The 26,198-nt window shown below is 42.0% G+C and overlaps 1 protein-coding gene across 5 annotated transcripts in view; it reads left to right on the forward strand.

Moving 5' to 3' along the window:
• The window catches only part of EYA2 (EYA transcriptional coactivator and phosphatase 2), an 87,584-nt gene that overhangs the window by 11,995 nt on the left and 49,391 nt on the right, over positions 1–26,198 (forward strand). For all 5 annotated transcript variants that reach the window (XM_062505252.1, XM_062505255.1, XM_062505254.1 and 2 more), the window contains exon 2: positions 25,569–25,687. In XM_062505252.1, coding sequence (XP_062361236.1) covers positions 25,579–25,687 — 109 coding nt within the window. In that variant the 5' untranslated portion in view covers positions 25,569–25,578. The remainder of the gene's footprint in view (positions 1–25,568; positions 25,688–26,198) is intronic.

The raw sequence follows: 26,198 nt of genomic DNA on the forward strand, positions 1-26,198 counted from the left end.
GATTGAAAATGTAGTTGTTCTTCTATGGCAACGTGCTGGCTGTGAAATGTGTTGTCTTTTACATGAATTCCTGAACTAGGGACACATTTTTTGCATGTTCTGGATCTTGCATTTCCTAGATATGTTTTCTTAAGTGTGTTTTTTGATTTGAAGTTGCCAGAAAATTTGCAACTGCTTTGAAGACTGGAAGGGCTCCTGTAGGGGACTTCTCTGCCTCTCCAGAGGCCAAATCTTCTTTAATGTTTGGGGGGTTTTTGCCTGTGTTCTATTAATTTTCATATATAAAGTGTAGAAACAGGTGAGGTGGTCATGCCATCAGATGGTGGCCATCCTCTTGGTTTTGTTCATGCATCCAAGGCTTAAATAGAATACAAAATTTTCTTGATATGTTGGGCTTCAGGGCTTTTTGGACATTAACCTTAAGCTTTCATGGCATCATTTTTAACCTTATTTATCCCCCAGAGGAAGGCATGTTCAGTTCTTTATGAGCCACTTGCCATTCCTGATGGTGATGGCAGCTCTGTGCCTAGGAAGAGCCTGGAGAATGCAGGGCAGAGTTTGTCTGAAGAGGGTAAATGATCCTGCTGTTCTCAGTGGAATTAAGTTTACTTTGAGAGGGATTTTGCTGAAGATTTGCCTATAGCTGCTAACAAGGTGGTAATGAACATGTGCTGCTGGTGTTATCGCACATATTCATGTGCCAGATGCTCTGGCAAACTAACATTTTGTTGTGTTTCTTTTTTTTTTTCTCCTCAAGATAGCCTTACATTTATGTTCTTGTCCTGGGAAGCAAGTTAGAGAAGTCATTTGAACAGCACTGAGCTCAGGAGAGAGAGCTCTATGTAAGCATTTTTATGTTTAACCTGACGAGCCAAAGTCTTGCCCCAAAATATTGTCTGCTACCCTACAAAGAAGCTGTCAGCCCTTCATTAATCATTTAGTAGTCCTTTAACTGCACAGTAAACAAAACCCACCAGGCCTGTGTTGTCCTGCTTGCAGCCAATTCTCTTTTGCTCAACACCTCATGGAGAACTTGGTTTGAAACCCAATCTAGCGAGGTGCAGCCTTCCCCAGCAGACTGCTGGTAATGGCCCAGATGTCTCCTTAATGAAGGGGTTTTGTTGTGCCAACACCATGCTCTCTGTCTTTCCTCAAGTGGATGTTCTCACTGTTGATGCAAATACCATAACCAGAAGAAGCAGAATGGAATCTGCAGTGTTGTAGTCTCTGGAACTCAAAGTTTTGTAATTACTCTTGGTGCATCCTGTTTCCTACAGGGGTTTTTCAGCATCACTGAGAAGCGAGCTCCAGATTTTGGTTTTTTGTTTGGTTTTTTTTTTTTTTGTAGTGTCTGAAGTGGCTGATACACCCTTGTGACTTTTGGAAGCGAAATTTTGATTGTATTCTGCAAATTAAATGTTAGTAAAGAAGAAATAGCTGGGATGTGATTTGTTGAGGTGTTTTTCACATGGTGCCTTGACAGCGAAAAGTCGAGTGCTTAGATTTTGGTGTGTTACTTATGCAAAAGGAAGTTAGAGTTTAGTTGCCAAAATCTGATTTCTTTAACTTGTGAGTTGACAGAATATAGGTATGCCTTGCCCTAAAGCCTTAGCCTACAAGTTACACAGCAGTTCCCACCACGGTAAATTTGAAGATTTCCAGGCTCACTTAAGTGCTGTCAGCCAAGGCTTGTGTTCAGTCTTAAGCATTTTTCGCTTCACTTAGGAGAGCCCAAAATAATCAGTGCTTGGAAAGGAAGCTGTGTTATCCTGACATGAGTTTAAAAGAAGTATTACTCCCAGATTGCATATGTCTAAGATGTACTTCTCAAATTTCTTCTGCTGAATGTTAATGTACAATGGTGAAGGTAAGTGACTGTGAAGATAATTTTCATGTTTAATTAGTTGTGTGCATGATTCATACGTGTTTTCTTCTCATTTCAGTTTCCTGCCAGCCTTGTATTTTTATATTGCTGTAAATCTGAGAGTGTGTATTTGGAGGCAGTACTTGTGGAGTGGTGGTCACCAGCTCTTGAATGTACCAAGTGCATTTTTAATCTGAGGATTTTAACTCTCTAGATACTGACGAGGCAGATTTATTTTTTTCTAATACAGAAGAGGTACAATCCAGTTGTCTTTAACAATGCATGTAATCTCAGAAGAGTAAACCCCAATGCTTATCTCTTTAAAAACACCTCAGTGAAAGAATTGCTTGGAGGAAAGAACAAGCTAAGCTTTCTTTGTCTTAAAAATTCTTGCAAGTACCCTGAAGCCAGCCACTGAATGTCAGTGAGCAGCCTCCCACCCATTCCTAAATGCAATTTAGTTTTCCAGTTCTCTAGTTGAACTTTTTGGCTCTGTTGTTAACTGCAGTAGATGCAGTAAGCATGTAGGCATGACAAGTAGTAAACCCCCAGAGTGCTGCAAATACCTAAAGTAGTTATCAAGTAAGAATTACTCAAAAGTCTGTGCATGAGTATAATTTATGGATTAGGTGGTGTGGGCAGATTCCTCAAAGCCATTAAGTTAATCTGTTTGTCAGTTAACATTGTAATAGTAAAAGTGGTGCCAACTTCAGCTGTGTTGGAGTATTTAATTGTAATCCTGTGTTTACAGGGAAGTGCAGGTAGCTGTCACCTGAACAGGGGAGTACTTTGGGTTTGTCTTAGGTGGCAGTGGAACGTCAGTCACCCCGTGGACAGTGGGGCCTCCTGAAGCAATAATGTTGATGGATCACCAGTGTGGTTTCCAGACTGGGTTGTCTGAGTGAGAGCTGTGTCCTGCTCAGCCTGGCTGTGGGTTCCTGTCTCCTCCTTGGTGGTGGTGCCATTGGATGTGCTGCAAGCTGGATCAACCTGCTGATGCACCTGAATAGAAAAACAGTAAAAGATGAGCTTGTGGGTCAGGCTTGTGTGGCTGCAGGAGGTTGTGGCTGGCCCAGGGACAGGGTTGTGTCTTTGGTCAGTAGTGAAGTCTCTGAATGTTTACAATCATTAGGTGCTAATCAAATCTCGGGATAGATGATGATACAATTTTGCAGTTACCCTTGATAACTTCCTTGATTCCTTCCTTGGTAACTTCCAGGCAACAATTTGGGAAAGAAGTCTGTTGGCAAGTAGTCATTGTAGCTGTTGAGGATTGATCACCATAATACTTCAGTTTAGGTTTTTTTTTTTCATGTTCTCTTTTATTCCCTTAATTTATAAAATTTCAACCCTTACCTGGCTTGAACTTGCAACAGCATGTGCCAAATCATGTCCTGCTCATTCACCTGTTTCCCAAGGGCAGTTTTAGGTAGGTACTTTTGAAATGTGCATCTTAAAACACATTCCAGAGGAGGTTCAGAAGAAGATGCAAAGTTTACTGCTGCTTTCTTTTGTAACAACCAGAGAAGCTGGAGGAAGATCATGGTTATGTACTGAATGACAGGAGTGTTTGCCCCACTCAGAGGAAGCCCAGGACAATTTCCTCCAGGTGCAGGCTGCGTGTGAGACATCCTCAGTGTATAATAGTAAAACACTGATCCTTATTTAATTCCCATTTGGAATCTTGTCAGGAGTGACTTGCCCAAAATCTAACACTGGGTTAGTAGGATAGTGATAAAAACCAGGTATCCTTAATTTCTGAATTCATTGGTGCATTGCCTACTTAAAGACCTCTCTGAAATGAGCTGTAGCAATCCCAGTTTTTTGGTTGCAATTTGTAAACTGTATTTTAAAATAGCATTATCACTTTGTTCAAGGGGAGTTGATAGGATCGACTGACAAACTATTTTAATTACTGCATATATACAAGAAAAACTCTCTGACAAAAACATATTATATCTTGGCTCTTTGTACTAACCAGCTCAACTTAAATTTCACATCTTGCTGCCAACAACTGCCTTACTAAGACACAGTGCTCATAATAAATGAAATTTCATGAGGAAGAAAAATGAAAACTTTGTTCCAGCTGGATTGTAAAGGCAGTTGGAGCATTTCTATCGTGCATATAAAGCTGCCATCCACATAAACATTGCAAATTAGTTTTTCATTTTTAATAATCAGGGTCAGACCTTTTCTTATTATTGAGGCAAATGCAAGCTATTAGAGCCATACAATTTCATTCAATGTCCATTAGCTGTTGAATCCTGTCCAGAGTTAAGTGTTGGAGTGTTTGGGGAGAAACTCACCTTTTAGTTTCAGGTTTTCAGGTTTCTGACAACCTACTTGGATGAAGACCCTGAAATAAGCAGGCTGCTCTGGCCCTGCTTGGTGGCACTCAGAGGGGTGGTAGTTGCATCATTTGTTCTTGGAGCTGTTGCTGTGTATTGTTGAAAGCCCTGCAGCTGGTGAGTGCTTGCCCAGACTACCAACAGGAGTCTCAGCTGAATTATCACACACCCTCCCCTCTCTCTGCACATGGAAGAGATTAATTCTTAGAGCCACAAACAGAACGAATGCTTTGTACTTAGCACCATAATGTAAGTTCATGCTGAAATACAGTGCCAGTAACCAACTCCTTAACCAATAAAATCACAGTTCTAATAACCATGTGTTTTTACAGCATCCTCATCCCAAATGATCAAAGAAACTTTGATTTTTTTATTTAGCTTTGGGTCCCCATCCCCTGTTCTCACTCCTTCCCCTTGTTCCCCATGAGCTCAAAAGAGCTGTGTATGAGCTGGAACCCACCTGTTGGTGTGTAGTCCACAGCAGGGAGGGACACTCTGCAAAACCACACAAGAGAACACTTTAGCCAGTGGAAGTGACAGGCAGTGTTGTTGGGCAGACAGAACAAAGACACCAGAGCCTGCTTTGGCCAGGGGTCAATATCCACACGTCCAAACTGCTGTAAAATTCATTATTAACAATAAATGGATTAGAAGTTTTAGAATACAGCCTTTTCAAAATTTACTTTGCATGTGATGTACAACTTTGCCTCTGTATAGAGAATTTTATTAAAGACAGAGCTGATCTCTCCAAAACCTGGTTGAGGATGCCACGAACAGTTGTAGCTCAAGACAGTGGAGTGGAGAAGTGTTGGTGTGAGTGCCCGAGGAAGCAGGTACACACTGTGCAGTTGAGGTGCCAGCAGCAGAATTTTGCCCTTTGATTAGGAAAAGGTGAATAAAGCTGTCAAGGACCTTTACCACCCCATGGCTGAGCTGTTGGTAATGTGATCATGTCCCCATCATGCTGTGAGGGCCCCTTGTCCTGGTGCAAGTGTGTGCTGAGAAGTGGTGTAGCATCTCTCCTAAGCAGTCCCTGGGGACTGTCAGGATTTTTTCCTCAAGGGTTTCCCGTCACAGGACTGGTTGAAGTTCTTTATCAAAAGGCAAACTCAGTGCAAGAAGGTTTTTGAAAAATTAAGTTGCCATTAAGAACAAAATGAAGAAGTATTTAGCATGCAGTACTGAGTCTACATTACAAAAATTTCTGTGGTTCCGACAGTGTGTGGTGGTTGTTGCTTAGAGCAGCAGGTAGAGGTCCAAGACCTACTGTGAATGTAGATGTAATTAAAGTGCTTCTTGCTTCAGAGTATTTATTTCTTACGATCAGAGGGAAAAAACAATGTGGGCACGAGATACAAATGGCCGTGCCCAGGTCACTGTTTTGTTGAGAAATAAACAAAATAGTTGGGGTTTGCCTCTGAATGGTAGAACTTTAGAAAAGCTTAATAATTCCTAATGACCGAACATTCTACTTCTAAGCCTAAAAATTCTGCTTCTAACTAAAAAAAGCCCCTCTTTTTGAAAAAGAACCTGTGGCTGAGCAGCTATAACTTTCACTGTTTTAAATGCTTTTCCATCCCATCTTAGACAAGTACATGAAATAGGTTCTCTGCTGGCCTGTGGGTCTATCAGAACTGGCAGTTTGTCAGGGAAAGAGAAATTGATACACTGCACAAAAACCCTGGCAGCAGCTGGACAACAATCCTATTCTGGGATAGCTCTCGCTCCAAGATATTTCTGCTGCTGGGGAATATTGTCACCTTGTTTGCATGTTTGCTGCTGCCTGGGGTCTGTAAAGTAGAGGTTGCAGCCAGTACTTGAAGCAGCATAAATTTTTGCTACCAGCAAGAGTCAGACAATGTTGTTGGGAGAGAGGGAAAGATTACGAGTTTCTGTGCTCAAAACTGTGTTTCTTAGGTGTTTATGGAAAGAGAAGGTTTAAAATGTTTGCTGTAAAGACGTCACTACTTTGTGTCTTTGTAGATGAGAATGGCAGAATTACTTACATATGGCTGTTTCTAGGGAGAAAATAATTGTTGGAAGTATTTAAAAATGAGAATGATTGAGTATCTAAAACTGTTCCCAACACTAAGTACAAATCTTTTGTTGACATTTGATCTATACTGTTCGTAGATCTTTTATATACACAGAGGGATTTACTGCTTTGTAATCAAGCTGCTGAAGAAAAACATTGTCCTTTTATTCGCTGGGGATGACTGTAACAAATTAAAATGGTTTCCCATTAGCCTTCCCTACTTAGCTGAACCATTTAAAATTACTTGGGACTTTGGCCTTTTCCGACCTCCTCACCTTTGCTGAAACATTTCTGCTTCCAGGAGTGCAGCAGTGTTGGTCCCACAGCCTCACCTCTGTGCCTGGAGTTGCAATTCATGTTGGGCTGCGAGCAGAGAACCAAGACAGAGCCCAGAGTAAAAAGAAATGTTTAATTTTAAAAGCCTCGTGCACGGCAGGTGATCTCTGACATCGTAGGTTGCTGATGGTGTCAGGAGCTAATTGTAGTTTGATGGCATGTGTATTTTTGTGTCAGACTGTGCATGCGGATGGATAAGTTGTTTTGGTTTTAGGTTTTTGTGGGCTCTCGGGTTTGTTTGTTTGCCTGTTTGTTTTATTGCTCCTGTGAGGTTTCTGTGGCAATAATGGTTTTGCCCAGCTTGTGGGCAGAACTGTAGAGCTGAAACAACCAAACGTCTGAGGTTTGTCTGAGCACAGAAGTACATTTAAGCAAGTATATGTAAAATTCTCTTTCTCACATTTATTAAATGCAAACAGAGCTACACGGTGATTTACAAAACAAACTGCAGGTTTGAAAGGGCTTTTCTGTCAAATGTACCAGTCTTGTTTTATAACTGACGGTGCCCTAAGGTTAAGTGCACACACATGGGTCAGTTTTTATTATAAAGTAAGAAGAAAACCACAGCAATATTTGGGCAGTAAATATGCAGTTCAATTCCAGATTTCTGCAGTTATGATAGGAATGGAAGGTCTGGATTTCATACCAAATTCTCAAATCTTATTTGCTCCTGCCTGTTACTTCTCTTTGTACCCAGATTTCTAATTCAGGCTTTATACCCCTCACTGGCCTGTAATAGTAACTTGGAGGTGATGTGAAGTTATCTTAGTGCAATGTCATAAACTAGAGAGCCTTAAAGAAGATTCTACGCTTGGAACAGGGCAGAGAAATACATGACATTGCTAAGTTGCTTCTTGGAAATGCTTCAGTGATACAAATGTGCATAAGGAATAGCAACACGACCGAGAAGTTTTTTACCAAATAAAAATCACTTATTTATGCATAGAAGCCTGACTACATTGACTTGTTTCTGTGCCAGGAAAGAATGCAGGGCAGGCCTGGAGTGACCCCAAGTTTGTGGTGAGCAAGGTGGTTCAAATATCTGACTTTGGAGGCTCTGCCAGTGGAAAATCCCCCTGGCTACCCCTGGGCATGCACACCCTGGGGGATGGCATGCTAGTTAATGCCTACAAATTCATGTCTTGTTTTAGAGACAGCAAAGCTGGATAGAGCTGCAGCTATGTCTCAGCACACCCATACTGGAGAGCAGTAAATGCAGTGGGGAGAGAGGCAACTGCACCCTTTGGAAACACAGCACGCTTTGGGAAGGCAGCAATAGGAAAACAAATGGCACTCAGAGCTGTCTCATGGTAGCCTGCTGTTACAGGAATTAATAGCTAATGCCAGCCCTTAAGGTTCAGGAGATGTTCCAAAACTGTCCTGTCAACCCCAACTATTCCAGTTTTCAAGTGTTTTTGTTGAGCAAGGGCTAACTTGTCAGAACAAAAAGAGCAGCTGTAGGATTCTTGGCTGGTCATAGTGAAGATCTCATATCTTAAATATTTTCAGCTATCTGTGGTTATTCCACATAGGTAAAAATTACTTACAGTCTGCATAAATGTGGAGAATGAACACAAGGAAATACAAGCTGACTGCAAATGTTGCTTGTAAAAGAAAAGCGTAGTCTGCATGTCATTGATCAAAGGAATAAAATCATAGCTGAGGGCAGTTGGGTATCACTAGTGTCTTCTGGTCAACAGGATGGTGCTGGGATCCCAGTAACTCTTGGGGTCTTCTGGGTTTCAGGTGGGTTGTACAGCATAGGCAGTGTCTAGCAAAGAAATGTGAAAAACTACTGAAGTTTCTGAGATTGTATTTGTATTCCTTCCTCATGTATCTCAGGCCATTGGGGTGCCAAGGACAATATTTTGAGCAGTTGAGAAAAGGAAACGTTCCTAATTTTGCAATTGCTGGTGAGTGCTTGCATCCTGGGAAGAGAACAGCCCAAACAGGGTGTTTGCCTAGTGAAGCTTGTCTCTGGTCCAAAGCACACTCTGCACTTTTCACATATGGAAATATGCAGGAATTCATAATCTGACCCTCTGTCTTACTTGTGTGTATACATTAGCTGCAGTTCATTACAGAAATCCTTGCTGCAGCTCTGCCCCTGCCCTGTCTAGGAGGGATGCAGAGTTGGGAATGGCCTTAGAAATTAAATTGCAGGAGGTTTCATACAAAACCACGAGCTTGAAAGAGCTTATCACTGGAGAGAGAATGATGTCTGGCATTTCATAAATCATCAGCAGGACTAACGTGCTGTTTGGAGATTTGTATCCTTAGCAAATTAATCATGTTCAGGAACACTCGGGTAGCAGTGTTGGATGAGACTGTGCAATGCCTCTCTGCCAAACAAACTGCAGGGAGAAGGGCCTGGGAGATGGGAGGTGGAGAGGAGAAGTCAGGCTCAGCTTTCACATTACCTCAGTTTTGTCCTTGATAGCAGTCTTTAAAAATATCAGTCTTTAGAAACTGTTAAACAAAATGACAGTGAAAAGCTTCTTAGCAAGTTGCCTTGCTGTTGGCAGAATGTGAAATGGTTTCTGTTTCTGATACCTTCAGAGTCAGTCCTCACAGGAATTATCCTCAGGAGGTTTTTCAGTTGCCTCCCAAGTCTGTAACACCTCAGCTGTCCTCCAGCCCTGGAGAGCACATGGTCATCAGGAAGAGTGGAGATCTTAGGAGGTGCTGCAGGAAAACCTCTCTTTGGAGTGAAGTTCCCTTGGAATTCCACCCACCTGAGTGCTCATGTCAAAAACCATAGAGCTTTTCTTGGCATGAACCCAAAGTTTTGGTGTAACCAAGGGTAGTTTTGCCAGCCTTTCTAGAATTTCATTTATATTCTTAATTATTAATAGATTCTTGTGGTATTCACACAGCTGTTTTTCCCTTGAATTCACTAAACGTTTGAATTCTAACCCAATTATCAATATTTGCCATACACTGCAGTCTCAAATGCATGCTTAGATGTAAGTTTCCATACAGCTAAGGATGCTGTTTATCCCTCTGCTTCTCTGATGTTACCTCCTTTTCCCTTTAAAAAATAAATACAAATGCATGCCAGGAACCAAAAGAAGTGTTGGGCTATTAAATCACGCCAATTTTTCAGTTGCTGTGTGTAGCCTGCAAATTCATTTCCATAGCAATGCAGAAGACTAATAAATCCATTCTGTGTATAGATATTTGATAAGATGACTGGTATATAGCCTTTATTTGGCTTTTTTCTTGGACTCCACTTTTTTATTAACCAGACTGGAATGCTTCCACTAAGAAGCAAAGCAATTAATTTCAGCATCCTGGAGCCAGGACTGTATTTTGGGGTTGCTATACATTGCATAAATCTAGAGACCACCGCTGCTCATTCAGAGTTCTGGTATAAGTCAGATAACTGCAGTTAATGACTAAACCCTTGGTATAAATCTGCTGTGTTTCCAGACAGCTGTTAGATTAGTTCTCTCAATTCTTCTGCTGTGCCAGTGGATGCCAGCAAGTTCCAGATTTAAATGCTTTTTAATACTTTCTGCAGCACTGGACACATTTTATAGAGCTGAGTAGGAGATATGCTATATTGTGCTTAATAAACTATTCTTTAAAATATCCATGATTCAGCTGCTTGCATGGAAAAATGTATGCTTAGCCTTGAGAAAAATCTTAACTCTTACAACTTGCACTGTCAGGCTGTCGTTCTTAAAACTTGGACTTTTGCTTAAGGTGTGTGTACGTGCTTTTCAAATTATTTGTCCCACATATTTACTGGCAAAGTAATACATGGTATGTGGCAGGACAAGGAAAATACTGCTTTTTTTGATTAGATGTTGTTAGCTTCTCTCTGACAAGCCAGAAACTCGAGTTCTTGTGGGCAGTCCACAAGAATTAGAGGGAAATGGATGGAGTGTAATTCTAGCAGAAACTTGTTTTGTTTGTTTAGAAATTGTACTGAAAGTTTTTGTGGGTTTTGTTTGGGTTGGTTTGGTTTTTTTTGTTTTTTTTTTATCCAGTGCACAGAAAGGTTTCAGAAATTATGTTTTTCTGTAGTACTCCATAGCATTTCAAAAGGCTTTTCTCAAGCCAACATCCCCTTTTACTCCCGTGTCACACATTTTTCTTATTTTGTGGTATTTTCTTCATGTCTCTTGCCTTTCTTAGCTTTCACCCCACTGGTACATGAACACTAAGGAAGTAATTGCTAAATGAATTTAGGAGGTCCTGGCACGTGTTGTCCTCCCTGTGAGACCTTGCAGTTTGGAATCTTTGCACCCATTTACTCTGCAGTATCTCTTGCTAAAGATGCACCCTGTGCACCTTCAGGAACTGCGTTGGAAGTGCAGGATGCAGGATTTTAAGACATTAGATGATCCCCCAGTGCTAGTTTGTGATTAGAAGCTGAACTAAGCCAGGCCAGTCTTCTTAATTATGGGATTCCAATTCCAAGCTTAAATTTGCAGCTGAACTGGATGAATTCAGTTGCTGGGCTCCTAAAAAATCAACCCCCTGCAAGCAGGCACACAGGCAGGCTCTGTGATGACAGCCTGTAAAACCAGCAGCTGTCCAGGAGTTAGCACGTTGGTCATGCTCCATGTGAGGAATGGCAGGAGATGCACAAACCTGGAGCAGACCAGCTGGGGTGAAATGAATGGGGTACAAGAGTTAGACAGCCAAATGTGAATGAAAGGGAGAGTTTGACCGTGCAGAAGTTGGGTGCTGGAATGAGGAGGGATTTTATGGGGTCTAGGAGGGAATAGAAATGTGAGACTTAGGCTTCTGTTTGGTTCTGACAACTGCAGGCAGAGCCTGCTCCCTGCACGGGCACAGGAGCAGAGAAAGGGTCTGGGTAAGTAAAAGTCAGAAATACACTGGTTTTGTGGCATTTTTTGTAGGTGTAGGGCTGCTTTTCTGTCTTTGGTGTTTATATGTTTTTCTTCCTCATGTCCTTGTGCTGATTTACCTGAGTGCAGCACGTTGTCTTCATAATTTTGAGCTCAGCATGCTCAGAAGTGGAAAAATGCAGAAACCCCTGTTTTACAGAGGAGAGAAATAGAGGCAAGCAGGTTAAATAGGAGTTGGCTTTGTAAAGTACTCTGGTAACAGGAAACCTGTGGCTGACACAGGACTGAATCTAGGTCTCCCTTAGGAGAGCCCTGGCCACTGGATCATCACATCAAATTTGCCATTTCTGACAATTCCACTCAAGAGAAATAAAGCAAATTGTTTTTCTAATAGCAGTTCTATTTGTGTTAGTTTTTTAAGGCGGCTCTCTAATTAGTGAATATGGGAAATTTATGTAGAACTATAATGTGCTGAAGCTCAGATACCTTTGCTCCAATTTTTGTGTTACTCCTGTATATTCACTAATATAAAAAAATAAAAGCACAATCTGAAATTAAGCAGGCTTCTTTTTCCTTGTTTTTCACTAGAGTTATCAGATTTTCTGTGAAGGGGAAAAAAGAGGTGAGCTGCTGTATTTCTTTTGGAAGCCAAGCACTGCATTAATGTGTTTTGCACAGTTGATTTTATTTTTTTTTTTTATTTTCTGGTAGCTCATTGCTGCAAACAGTTGGAGTCAGCAAGAGCATCTTTGCATGCTGCATATCTATATCATCCTGCAGTAGCTGGAGGCAGGAATTGACTTTGATTCTTTTGTCTGTGATAGAAGTTACTCCATAAAAGCATCAGAGAGAAGAGACACTGAAGGTGATGAGCTGAAGTTAATCCAATGTCAGGAAACACATGCACTGTTGAACCAGGCTGTCAGGCTGCTCTTCTGGGCTGTGGAAAGGTGAGGGCCTTTGAAGTCCCATGTGTGAAGGTGAAATTTGCCTTTAAGCTGGGGAAATTGTAGCTCAAATCTGAGTTCTAAGTCACCTTCTCCAAGGCACATGTGAGCTTGTTCTCAAATACCCAAACAGTGAAAGTTGGCTTTTACTTGGAGCAGGATTTTTTAATCTGTACAGGTGCTAGAACTCTTTTCTTAGATTATCTGAAAGAACTCCAGGAGCTGCCATTTTCTGTACCTGCAAGGAATTATCTCGAGCTGCCCTGCAGTCCTGTGAACGACACAGTTGTCTCTTGCTGGTTTGGATCCTTCTTGTTCCCAGCAGTCCCAAATTGGGCTTGAGTAGTTGCTGTTGGCAGGTGATGGGCTGTGTCACAGAGCAGCTTCTTGAGACTTGGACTGGTGTTCTCAAGGGTAAGTGGTGTATAATATGATTGGAGGAAAGTGCTCATTAGGGAAACAAAGTAGGCTTTAAGATGCTGGTTTTGTCACTGACGCTGTGAACATCTAATAAAAGATGCCATGGTTTGTGGTCATCGAAAGCTCCCCCTTAGTTTTCGATTTTTGAGGAATTTGAAGCCATCAGAAAACAAGTTAGGTCATAGTAATCAGACCCTATGTTCTTCATTTAGTTTGATTTTTGAGAGTGAGGGGAAAAGTGCATTGTCACCTTAATATAAAGCTGCAAAAGGAGTCTGTAACTTCTGTGTCCCTTCCTACACAAACGCCATGCTGGCTATCCCATTAGGAGTGCTTGTTGGTGCTACTGGTGGAAGTTACTGCTCGAAGTCTGCCTTGAATGTTCTTACATGTTTTAGTGCTAACCAAGTGGCAAAAAGCTCTTATAGCACCACACATGCTTCTGACTTATATCTCACAGGTGAAGGTGGTCCCTTATTTGCAAGCTGGTGCTTAAAGAATTTTTAAATTTAGTGAAATTTGGAATAGAATATGGATTTTTTTTTTTCCTGCTAGGTAATGAGGATTTTTTAAAAAAATGAAGTAGCAGTTGAAAGATGCTGCTATTATATGGCTGTCTGGTTGTCTGTGTGAAATAAGCTGGTGGCATCTGTCCAGTTGCAGGCAGATGTCCACATCACAAATCATCAGACTCCTTTTATAGAGCAGAGAAAATCAGCCCACGCTCTTTCAGTTCAAGCCAGGAGGGATACAGTGAGGAAACCTTGCATTTCTCCTCTGTTCCATCTGCATTTAAAGAAGAAAAACACACATATGCATCTCTTTCCAGAGAACTGTTCCAGCATCACTGAATAGGAGCAAATATCCTCCAGGGAAAGCATAACTGGAAAGTACTGGAAAGAGAAAATTTGTTGAGACAGATGTGCTCCTGTATAGATTAAGTATTTTTCTTTGAATATTCTGGTGGAACTTGCAGTTGTGCATGTTAATTCTCCTGGCTGACAGGTAGCTGGCTGGTGGGTTTTGTAGGCTCAGTTTGATGTGATGGACAGATGAAAGGCACTGTTATGTTACACTTTGATCCCTGCTACTGCTGCTAATTTTGACATGCCATTGTAAAAGTCTTTACTTTTCATATATGAGGAGGTGTTGGATTAAGTGGTTGGTTAATGGGCATCTTTGTTCCAGTTACAAACTCACGGTCTCTTTCAGCACTTTTCCATTTACTGCCCTGACTGCTGTTTATGGCAGCAGTGGCAAGAGCTACGGCTGCCAAATTTATTTTAAAGATCATGGTGTTTGGTGCCAGCTCTAATCTCTCTTGGTGCCAAACTTGGCTCCAGCAGCAGTAGCTCTACATTGTTATTCTTGTGCAACACTCGCATTACATCATGGTGAAAGGAGGAAAAGAGATCTTAAAAATTTCAGTTATTCATATGCAATATTCACAGTGGAGCAAAACGGGACAGAAAACAAATGTCAGTGTTCCTCTGTACTTTGTTATCTGAGGCCTGTATAGTATCACAAAATGGCACTTCCAGGAAGAGTTTTTCATTATCAGATCAGGCTCTGCAAAGGGAAACAGGGACGTTTGTGTGCGTGGCATTGGGTTGGTGCATTTGTTTTATTTGGTTTTTTCACTACCACGCTGTCCTGCAGAGCATCAGTGACTGGATGGCAGGATCTCTGTGGCTCCTCTTTGTTAATATCCTCTGGTTATCCCTGCAAAAACTCCTTCCCTCTGTCGTGAAAATAAACCTAACAGCCAGCAGCTTTGGGAATTTGGGCCCGACTTAACTTTCACCTGGGCTTAAAGAAAAAAGCTTCAGCCTGTTGTCTCACCAAAAGTCATGGGAAATCAGACCTTGGTCCACCTGAATATAAAAAGTGAATCATGCTGTCCCATTTGTTATTCCCATGGTGTTATTTTAGCCTGACTTTCAAATACCCACAGAAACAAACTATTAATGGAGTTAATATCAAGGAAAAGATTGTCAGCATTTGCTCTGACTAGATTGCTTTTCCCCTTGGCTGTTTCCAGGCTACTAACTGGTATGAGTAACAAAGTGCTGTTTGCTCAAGCATTGCTTTGATTATTGTCCTTTTTTCTCCTAACATCTCCAAGATGAGTAGCAATTACATTGTGCTACTTTGCTCACTGCTGTTGTGCTGTAGCTCTTTAATCTATGCACTTTCATCTATGAACTGCCATTGTCAGCCAGCCTCTTGATTCAGTGTCCCTTTTGAGCCTTCCAGTTTTAGATACAGGAACAAAAAAAATTGACATTTCAGTATTCCTACTGGTGAGGTAACCAACTTCCACTGCAGAAATATTATTCATAATGTCAGTTGATTTTTATTTTATTACCGGTCAAAAACTGAGGGAAAAGGTGGCTTTAGTTACATCTGTGAAGAAGAGGGAAGAATAACTTCTTGAAGTTCAGCTGAGTGATAGCCTCTCTTCCAGGACTATACTCTGCTCTTCTCAAAGAGGAAGGATTGTGACTAAGGGAATGATAAAAGTTCATTAATTTGATTTATGTAATCACATATTCACTAAATCCAGATTGGTAACCTGACTTTGTTGATATCTAAACAGGGAAGGTGTATGAGAGTACAGCTGGGTTTCCTCATCCAGGCCATGCATTTGGGAAGCAGCTTCAGGGTTAAATGGCATTGAGTGGGCACCTGCATTTGCAGTGCCCTTCATAGCAGCTGCACAATGCTGGACAAGCTTTGCCTGCAGCATTTCTGGACAAGAGTGTGTTAAGCAGCATCAGGAGGGGAGCAGCTCTTGTTATATTACAAGGATTGACTGGTTTGGCTCAACATGTTTGAAGATGACCCAGCCAGAAATTCACTGTTGCTCACAGAATGGTCTGAACTTTGTGAACCTGGTATTTCCATAAACTGTAACACTAACAGAGCAGATCTGTTCAGAAGTGCCATAGTCCTATCACCATCACTGCTCTTGTATTGATCGGGAGAACGAGGCAATCAGGGATTCTTCCACCCTTGTACACACACAACAGCTCTTGGCTGTCTTCTGTGCTCGGAGAAAGTCTGACTTGAGGGATTGAAGCAAGGAGAGAGTACGTCATTCTCACTCCAGCCTCACCTGTACTGCTATGCTAGGCTTTTCCCTCACATCCAAAGTCCTTTTGCTAACTTACATTTCATAGTTCTTTTCCCATAGCTCTTTCTGAATTATTATTCCCCAAGTGCTCCTCCTTTACAGGCTGAGAACGGAGGTGCTGACGCAGGCCTGTTATAAAGGGGCAGCCCTACCTTTCTTAGAGGGTTGCTGGAGCCATTGCAGGACTCTTGACAGGTTTGAGAAGTAAATCAAAATGGTGAAGAAATTCTCATAGTCTGGGAATGGAGAGATTTTTGACCAAAAATGAGTGAGAGAACATGCCCTGAAGGACGGGTCTCGTGCCTCACCTCCTCCTTGCCTGTCTCATGTTCACGTTGGTCATTATTCACTGGCATGGATATCAATACTCCAGCAGTGGAACAGATTCCACCTAAAGATTCCAGAGCACTTTCCAGCCCCTAAAAAGAGATTAATTGACAATTTATACTGTAGTTCCCAGTTTTACAGAGGCCTTAATGTAGCTCTGAGAAACTTGCCCAATCTCATAGTGATTGGAAGAACTCAGTAGTGTTACTTCAAGGTAAACTGCAGCCCTAGGGAAAATTTTATATATATCTCTATCTGTTTTATTACTGCAGTTTATTTAACACTGCAGTACCTGGAGGTCTCAAGGAGTAGGACACCATTGCACTGGTGAATGCTTCACATGCATAGAAGAGGAACATTTGTCCTGCAGCTTCTCTAGGGGAGACACACAAAATGTGTCTCCAGGAAGCACAGAGGTGCCACGAAGGACTAGCCCCGGAACCAGCTGAGTTACCAGGGACACAGCAGGGAGAAAACCCAGGTTTCTGAGTCTCAGACCAGGGTCTGATCTGCTGTTTCTCTATGACAGAATTAATAACCTCATCGTGTCCTCTGTGAGAGCTGTTCCCATGTGAGCGAGCACCACCTTTTCTTGCACGCAGTTCCCTGTGGATTTTAATAAGAGCATTGCTTCTCAAGCAGCATGAGCAAGTATTTTCTAATACACTGATTTTTCTGTGGGAACTTCATGGAATCCTAGAGTGGCTTGGGTTGGAAGAGACCTTAAAGATCATCTTGTTCCAGCCCCCCTGCCATGGGCTGGGACACCTTCCACTAGACCAAGCTGCTCACGCTCAGGGTTGGGGCAGCTTCGTGAATGTGCATCACTACCTTTTGAATGAGGAGTTTTCTGTTAAGATGTGGGTGGTATAAATGTTCTAAGCTTTCTGGAAAATGTTTCCCCTTGGCACTGGTTCCAGCAAATGGCCAACTTTCACCGCAGTGAAAGAATTAAACTGTGCAGTGGTAAAATTCCTGCTGCCCTGCAGCTCCAGCTGTTTGCTGTGTGAGGTGCTTTCTCTCCCAAGCCTTCTGCAACCTGTGATGGTTTGTCTTGTCCTGCTGCATTAAATAGAGTTTCAGGGAAGTTATTACTTGCCTCATTAAATAGTTTTACAGAAATGATTGCTTAAAGGTAGTTTCTCTCATGCCACATGAGTCTGGGCAGGTGTGCCCAAGGCAGGTAGGCAAGGAAAGCTCTGTTTTCTCTTTGTGGTTTTCCATTACTTTTTGAAGCAGATTTTTTTTTTCTGTGATGTTTAGTGCTTTATTGTCTCAGCTGCATCCTGGTATAGTAGAGCTGAAGTAGTTTCTGGATGCTTATGTAATTGCTTATGTTAGTGTACTGATAATGCAGATGTTTTACAAAATAAGGCCCTGCAAACACACACACCCAAGAAAGAGTTTTTTCCTGAGTTTCATGTCCCAGCATAGATACTGCTCTTTACTCATCATGACACGTGAGGAGAAAGCAGAAAACTGAGTGAGGGGTATAAACTCTCATTTCATATATTTATATTTATATTTAAGTCTGGTTTTAGCCCTTCTGATTCTGAGGAGGAATAAAAAATGTAGTTCTTCAAAGTGAAAAGAGGTGTCTAAATATTTCCAAGTGTCATGAGCTGTACTCTGCAGCCCTTGGTTTGGGGAGCCAGCCCTGACTCTGGAAGCAGTAATTTTGCATTAAGGGCCCCAGATTCTGCAGCTGGAGCTGCTGGAGTGGTTTTCTGCAGTCAGATGCAGTCCTTGCATGCCTGGGGGATCTGAATAGGAAGAGGTGTGATGAAATTAAAAAGCTTGTGAATGTCAAAGAGGAATGTGGAAGCTGAAAGAGATTATTTATGTACATTTGTATGTATGCATACACATACAGTTTTATATTTCAAATCACTGTAGGCTATAAGCTCATAGTGTTTCTGTTCTGGGTGATACTAGCTTGCTCACAGTGAGAGGGCTTTGGAAAATAATATCTTTGCAAAGGTTGTTCCACTTAGCAAATAGATCCAACAGACCAAAAAAGGCATTGTGAAAAATTCTACTTTCTCATTTTGACTTCAAATTAGTGAAATACTGTTCTTGAAATGAATTTTAGATGACCCAGTGTCTCCAACCAGTGTCATGATGTATTTCTGGTCACGCTGCCAGGTTGAAGGTCTGTGGTGTGAATCCATCATGGGCTCACTCGAATTTTCAAGCTGCCTCTCAGAATGAATGGTGAAGGTGCCTTGTCTTGTGTGGTTGTGTGCCCTGAATCCCCTTTACTGTGGACTGCTCAGCCAGAAAATGCTGCTGCTCCCCCTGCTCTATCTTCCTTCATTCTTCCCATATTAATTGCAGAAATGCAGGGGAATGCAGCCCAGCTCATTCCCCTTTTTCATCTCAGTCTGCTCCGTGTCTGCAGGGACACCAGGAAAACAGCACCTGGAGAAGTCAGTAAAGCCCTGCTAGGAGGAGGAAGAACATTTATTTATATGAAGACACCCTAATTTCTTTCTTTCCTTTTTTTCTTTTTTTTTTTTTTTTTAATTAACAGATCAGAGCCAAAAAACAAATAGTGTATTTTAAGAAAAATCAATGGAAAGCAGAATGGACTAGCAGGTGATGAAGCCTGGTGAAGCAAGGCAATGCTTCTGGAAATTCAGGACTTCCAGGGAAATAAGGCATGCAATTATTTGTGCCCGTTCCAAGCACTTAAAAATTTTAAGGCTGACTTTCCTTCCAAAAAGAGGGGGGAAAAAAAAAGAAAAGTGAATGTGGCTCAAAAAATTCATGAGACAGGAATTTTCATCTGTTTTTCACTGTCTGGTCTATGGGTTACAGCAAGACAGAAAACTTCCAGGGAAAGTAAAATTTTGATAAAAAAAAGACTGTCTCATTAAAAAAAAAAAGACAAAACACAGAAACCATGTGGGGAAAGATTTTCAAGCTGATGGAATACTTTGGTTATTTTAAAACAATAGTGGTTTCAGAAGTGTAAAAAAATTGGTCTATTTTGTTATTTTTTCTCAGTTATTCTTCTTAAACTTGTTTAGAATTAACACTTCAAACAAAACAAAAACTAAAGAGGAATTAGAAAATCTTAATGTTAACCCAAACCATTTTTTTCCTTACCTAGCACGTAACTTTTGTCTTGTTTCACTCGGTTTCATCCTCAGCCTGGAGGCTGGTGCAGCTCTGTACCCCCACCCCAGGGGCTGTGCTACAGCCATAGTGAGGAGTCCTCTTTCCTTTGTGTCTGAAACGGGCTGGGCAATGATAAATCCAGACAAGTACTGCTGCTTTTATTGTGCACTTACATCAGGAAAAAGCAGCTCTCAGGAATATGAACAGCCCGAGGCATCTGCCCTGCAGGTCACCTTGAAAGGATGTCTTGTCATCCAGGCTGTGCTGCCACTCTTGGACATGAGCATTAATGCCAGCCCAGGTTTAACTTTCTGCCTGTTCAGGCTTTTCCTGCATGCATCTATCAGATGGACTTGTGGATGAACTAAGACTCGTTATAAAAGAGAAAATGGGGTGGTGGCTTTCACCTGATGAAGCATTTTTGAGTTTTTTGAGAGGGAACAAAGAATCTATTATGGATCGGGAGAAGAACGTCCAAGCAGTGTGGGGAGGAATGTACTGACAGAGGAAATGAAATTACTTTCCTCTGCTTTTGAAATGTGTGGATAGAAGTGGCCAAAATCTTCAGTATGGGAGATGCCCTATGATGACACCATGTGGAAGGTGGCTGCAGGATAATACTGTTGTTTTTGCTTATGAATGATCCCTTTATTTTTGTACAGGAGCAGAGTAAAATTGGGAGCAGAATTTTGCTACTGAATGTCCTGGCAATGCTGCCTAAGCTACTATGCTTCCCCTGGAGTTAAAACAGTAGAAGTTTTAATTCCCAATGAAAATTAATGAGGCATAGCAGGTGCTTTTGAAAATTTTATCCATATGGGAAAAAAAAATTAATCTTGTATTTCCTAGGAATGAATGAAACCCAAATATTTTAGGACTGGGATGGGTTTTGTTTGTTTTCTCTGAATCAGAGAGTGAGAAAGCCATCTTCAGATTTTTTTTTTTTTTTTTTTTGCATGTGATTCACTTCTGAAAGAAACTGGGGAATCAGACTGTCATCTTTTTAATGATGAGTACCACTGGAGTCATAAAGTATTTCTTAGCAATCTGCACCATTTTTTAGGAGGGTAGAAGGATGAAAGCAGTTGATCAACTAATTAAAACCAGATGAAGTCACAGAAGCAAGACAGAAATGTTACTCTTGCAATTGGGCTGCAATCTCTGTCTCTCCTCCCCTTCCCAGCAGAGCTGAAAGCAGAAGGACTTGGCTTGTCCCACTCCTGCCTAGGGCTCTGTGCTGCCATATGCATATGTTTAGGAAGATCTAGTGGTTTAAGCTTGTGTTTGGCCTCCATCCAGATACAAGTAAAAATTCCTGAGAAGATCATTGCATGGGATTGTTTCAGGGAGCATAATTTCTGTATTTATCTCTCCCCTCATGGACAAAACTTTGGAGTTTCTCACTCCCATGAAGTACCTGTCCTTTCCACTGTAGGATCTGGTGGTTTTTTCCCAAGGAGAGGAATTCTGCCTTTCTCACCTGCAGGGCTCCTAACTCTTCACTGATGACAGATGCAGAGCTCATTCTCCTTATTCCCACACCCATGCCAGCTTTCCCCCTCCCACAGTGTCTTTTACTCCTGACTGTCCTTTCTGTTGCTCAGGTGCCCTCCTGCAGACTGCTGTCACTTTGGGGAAAACGCTCTGCTCTTCCTTGCACATGCTCCCTCTGAAATCTCATCACTTGGCCATTGAGTTTACCCTGGTACCTCATGCTACCCAGGTGTCTTATTTGCTGAAAATGTTCTCCTTTGAACATTTTTTCTACTGCTCAGGTACAATTTGAAGCCAGAATTCTGTCTTCTCACCCCAGAAATGGAGATGAGTGAAAAGTGCAGACTTCCAGGCACAAGTCCCCATTGTCCTGAGCTGCTTTTGTGTGTTGTGGGGAGGATGTTAATAACAAGTTGTAGCGGTCTGGGGGAGGATTTAAGTTCTGCCTGAGCAGTAGAGCTCTGAGCTTTGGAAGGAGACTCCTGGATCTGTTGCTGGAGCCTTCTGGCTTGTGAGCTGTGCTGGGCAGAGCTGTGGTGAGGTTGCATCTGCCCACAGTGCCGTGGTGGTTTCCTGTTCCACCCTTTCAAAACACCATTCATGGGGTTCTCATCACCTTGCAGACTCAGTCTGCACTCCATGGCATTGGACACCCATTTCTGAGTACTTTGCTGGAGAGAGATGGGATCGCTCAGGAGTTCCATCTGCAGCACACGTTTGACTGTCTTGGCTTGGGGTCTGCAATCGTTGCCTTCAAAAAAATCACTGTAAAAGAATATGGGATTTGCCAGTTGCCCCAACACCATCTGAAACCTTAAATTGTTTAATCTGGCATTCCTAACTTCATAATGACTGAAAAAAATACCTCTATTTCTATTTTTTTCCTTCCTAAATCTTAGAAAAAAAGTTTCTGGTTTTGGCAGAGATTTTGTGGGCTAACTTTCAGGGCAAAATGCTGGGGTTTGAGTAGGGGATTCTAATGGAAAAGCTGAGCAACAAATTCACACAAGGTTCTTCTTAATTATAGAAGCCAAAAGCTCTTCCAGATGTCTGTCAGCCCCACATGCTAGATGCTGCCATCACTGGTTTTAATAAAAGCTCGTATTCAGCAAACTTTTATTACTGATTTACTGTACACTGCTTAAGCCAGAAAATGTTTTTTTTCTCTAAAAAGAAAACAAAGACCTGATATTTTCATCAGTTGCACTCCAGCATGTCATTTACTGTGTTAAATACCAACCCTGTTCAATTATTTGGCTGTTTTCTATAACTTGCCATCATTAAAACTGGAATTTCAGAAACTCTTGTCAAGAAGTCCATAGGCAAGAAATGCACATGAATAAATCAGTAAATGGTGCGTGCAAAACAGGCAAAGCCACTAGCAGCACTCATACGTGACATGCACAAGCAGACAGGCAGTTCTGTGAAAAGTTACCTGTTTGTACATGCAACTAATACATACTGTAAACTAAAATGAGAGCTGAAAAAAAACCACAGGAAAATGTTATAGAATAAATACAGGAAAATATGATGTGATTTTGTGAATACAAAAATGAACAGATCAAAACCAGTAGAAGAATCATCAGGCGGAGAGTAGCTAATGAAATCTCTGAACGATGATGTAATTAAACTGCTTTAATCACTATAAAAGATCATTTCCCTTTAAACATCTGCTCCTGTTCACTTGGCAACAGCCTGGGCAGTGTCATGAGTGATGGGGGTTTGGATTATGCTGAAGGGCATGTGTTATCTGAGAAACAAGGTGGAACAGCCTCAGCTTGACAGGATCTGGGGCAGCAGTGCCTTCCCTCAGTTCAGGGATGGCTGCAATGAAGTAAGGAGAAAAGAAGTGAGATGATGCTTAGAGTAGAAGGGAAAAGCTTGTATTAAATGGAAAATGCAGGCAAAATTTAATTGTGTGCCAGTGGATTTGAATAAACTAATTCCTCTGGGAAAAACGCCCCTGCCCACCTTGGTGTTCTTCAGAGAGCCTTAGGTGTCATAGCTTGTACCTTGTTCTGCCTCACTGAGAAGCCACACAAAATTCTTCTGAGTCCTTTCTCTGTGGCAGCCTGGCTGTGCCACTGAGAGAGTGGGATGAGGCATTTCTGGAGAAAAAGCTCTGGCACAGGTTCAGTGTGCAGAAGAAGGGTTGTGACCATCCCTTACTGCCCTGCAGTCTGTGCTTCGGTACCAGATGGAGCAGAACTTCTGCAGTGCTGAGTGAAGCCTCTCATGAGCTGTGCTCTGAGCTGAGTGAGGAGTCATGGATTGTTCAGCTCTGTCACTGCCTGTGTCCCTTGGGTAGGATTTTTTATACCTGGGGACTATTTTTTGCACACATCTGACTACTTGTTGCGTTTTCACGCTGTTGGTGGCATGGGCACTGGCTGTGGGCACAATTTGTGGCCCTGTGCATCTGCATTTTCAGTTTGTCTGTACCTAAGGCAGGGAGGGGGAGCCAGTTGTGCTCCTCTTTCAAGAACACATCTGAAGGTGGAACCCTTTGAGACCCACTAGCAGCAAAGATGCAGTGCAGAGCAAGGCTGATTTTTATTCTCATTTCCTTAGCACATCTGTAGCAGGCAGCTCTTGGGGACAAAGAAATGGCACAAGTGTTGGATCCAGAGCACTGGGTTTCTACCACTCTGGTCATTCATAAGGTTTCCTTCATGTCACATGCTTGGGAAGCCTTTACCAGCCTCTGGCATGGGTTTCCAAGGGAGGCAGACAGATCCCAGATCCCAGCTGGAGAGAGGATTGGGGCTGTGAACACTGTACATGGTTATGCCTCTTCATGCCTGTTTTTGGTAGTTCTTTGAATTCCCAGGGGGTTCATGTTGTTTTTTTTTTTTGTTTGTTTGTTTTTTGGTTGGTTGGTTTTTTGTTTTTTTTTTTTTTTTTTCTGTCTGAGCAGCTGTTGTTGAATTTAGCTTTGGTCTTTGCTGTTTAGTTACAGGTGAAATGATCTGGTTTGTGCTTGTTCTTAATAATACTTGCTCTCCCTCACAGGGACACACAGGTTTTATAAAAGAGATGGAGGAGGTTGAGATAAAAAGTAAGTGGTTTTCTGTTTCTCAAAGCTGCTAAAGCCATACAGGGGTATTTAAACAGAAAATCAAAACCAACCTTTTGGCTTCTCCCAGAAGCACAAAAATTGGTATTGCAGAAGCCTGAAGATTTCAGCTTTATGTGCTGCTTTTTTAACTTCTGGGTGTTTTAGGTGTGCTGTGGATTTTCCCAGCCAGGTGCTGCCATGCCACCTGCTGCCTGCATAGTCCAGCTCAGGGAGGTGCCAGCCTGGAGCAGGGATGTGCCAGCTGCCTTGGCAGGCATGTCCAGTGCTGAGGGAAGGGGAGCCTGAGCAAGCTGCTGCCAGGATCCACTCACCACCAAATTCCCTCTCCCCCATCACTGCTCTCTGTCCAAGAGCACAGTTCTGCCTTCCTCTAATAGCCCTGATCCCATCCAGTGACTTCCAGGGAGCTGAACTAAGGCTGTGCTGTGTGGCCATGGAAAGCGAAGAACAGCAGAGAATCTTTGAGTTCTCTGTTCCTCGTTTGTTCTGGGCTTGAACCAAAAGTTCAGGTTTAGTCTTGGAAAATTCAAACAGGTTTCCATTGCACTGTGTGCATTTAAAAAGATACAAAGACAGTTAATTGAGAAATTTAACTCCAGGTTTTCCTTGCCTGGTGTGTTCTTCAGTTCTAGACACAGACTGGTTGCACATGGAAAAAGAGGGGAATATATTTGGAGTAAAGGTTTCAAGGAAACCTGCCTTGCATGAAAGGAGTTCTGCAGGTATTCAGTGTAACAGACCTTCTTGTACTCACCCCGTTGTCTTCACCAAAACTTGCAAACACAGGCGTGTAAATCTGTGCACTTCATGACATGCTTCGTACCCATCCAAAACATCCAACACTTCCAAGGGAAGCAAGCAGCTGGAAAACTCTGTAGCTGCATGCAGGTCAGCACATGAATTGAAAATGGTGGTGTGTACATGGATAGACCTATTGATTTTATACATAAGTCAGAAATAATGATTTAGTCCTCCTTTCTGGGCTGTTTATGTAATGCAGAGATTGTTAGCTTTCATGGTGGTATAGGTCATGTGCACACATGAAGAATTATGTTTTTCTTCAGAGATGTAAGTCCTTGATGCCATTAATTTGAAATTTTTGGTTGTATCAGGCAAGTTTGCTCATGTGAAAGGGACCGTCCTGGTGTCACTGCCACCTAATGGCCAGGACATTGTAGTTGGGTGCCTGGTTTGGGTGTCCCCTGGAAAACTGATCCTGTCACCAGTACTAACTTTATTACCTTGTAAGACTGTAAGAATAATGATCTCAACTGTCCTCAGCTTCATTTTCAGCCTGTTACAGTCTGTTCTGCAGCCTCACTGGGCACTGGTGTGTGTATTCATGCTTTGGTGGCATGTGAGAGATCAGGAGTTTAGTTTTTGTATGGCAAAATCCAGGAAGAAAGGGAAATCATTAATCAGATGGGTGTAATCTCCAAGGAAGCAAGTACTGCATTTTAATTCAGCATTTCCCTTTGATGAAAACTTTGGTGAATGTTATTATGTGGAATTTATATGAAGCCTGGGTTTAGGTAATCCGCTTTAATATTTATACTCTTAGGGAAAAAAGAATTGAATCATTAGTAAGCATGCATAATTAATGAATAAATTGTATTTTTCCTTTGTTTTCCTTCAGGTATAAGGAAATGCTAGATCTAGTGATATCACCCAGTCTGACTGTAAATAGAGAGTGCCCTGACAGACTGAAGCTTAACCTTTCTCACATTTATGCCACGGCTCCAGATGACATAGAAGGTAGGCTGCTCTTCTGCTTGCTGTTTGCTGCTTTAACATAACATATATGAATAGATGTAACCAAAGGGAGCTGGCCATTGCAAGGCCTCTGCTTCTGGCAGTTAGTTTTACATTGTAGTGGGCAACTGAGATTTTTGAGGGTTTTTTTTTTTTTTTTTTTTCTTTTTGGTAGACTCGCCAGTTGTGGTTGATTCCTTTAGTTCCACAATGGCTTGAGTGCAGATGGAATAGAAATATTTCATATGTAAATATATATCTGTGTATAGTTGGTGCCTGCATTTACACACATGCATGTGTAGAGTTATGTTCCACTGGAAGAATTTCAGGTGTAAGCCATGTTTTGTGCAGACCTGGTAGTTTTTGCTGGAGCCCCAGTGGTGGTGTGCACGTGAGCCCTGGGCTTTGGTGGCTGCTGCTGCTGTGAATGTGGGGGCTGGGGGCTCCCAGGCACAGAAATGTATTGAGCAGCCTGAAAACCTCTTGCCAAAGCAGCTCTGTGCCCCAGTTTGCA

Source organism: Cinclus cinclus, chromosome 18 (genome assembly GCF_963662255.1).
Source record: "Cinclus cinclus chromosome 18, bCinCin1.1, whole genome shotgun sequence".
Classification (NCBI taxonomy): Eukaryota; Metazoa; Chordata; class Aves; order Passeriformes; family Cinclidae; genus Cinclus; species Cinclus cinclus.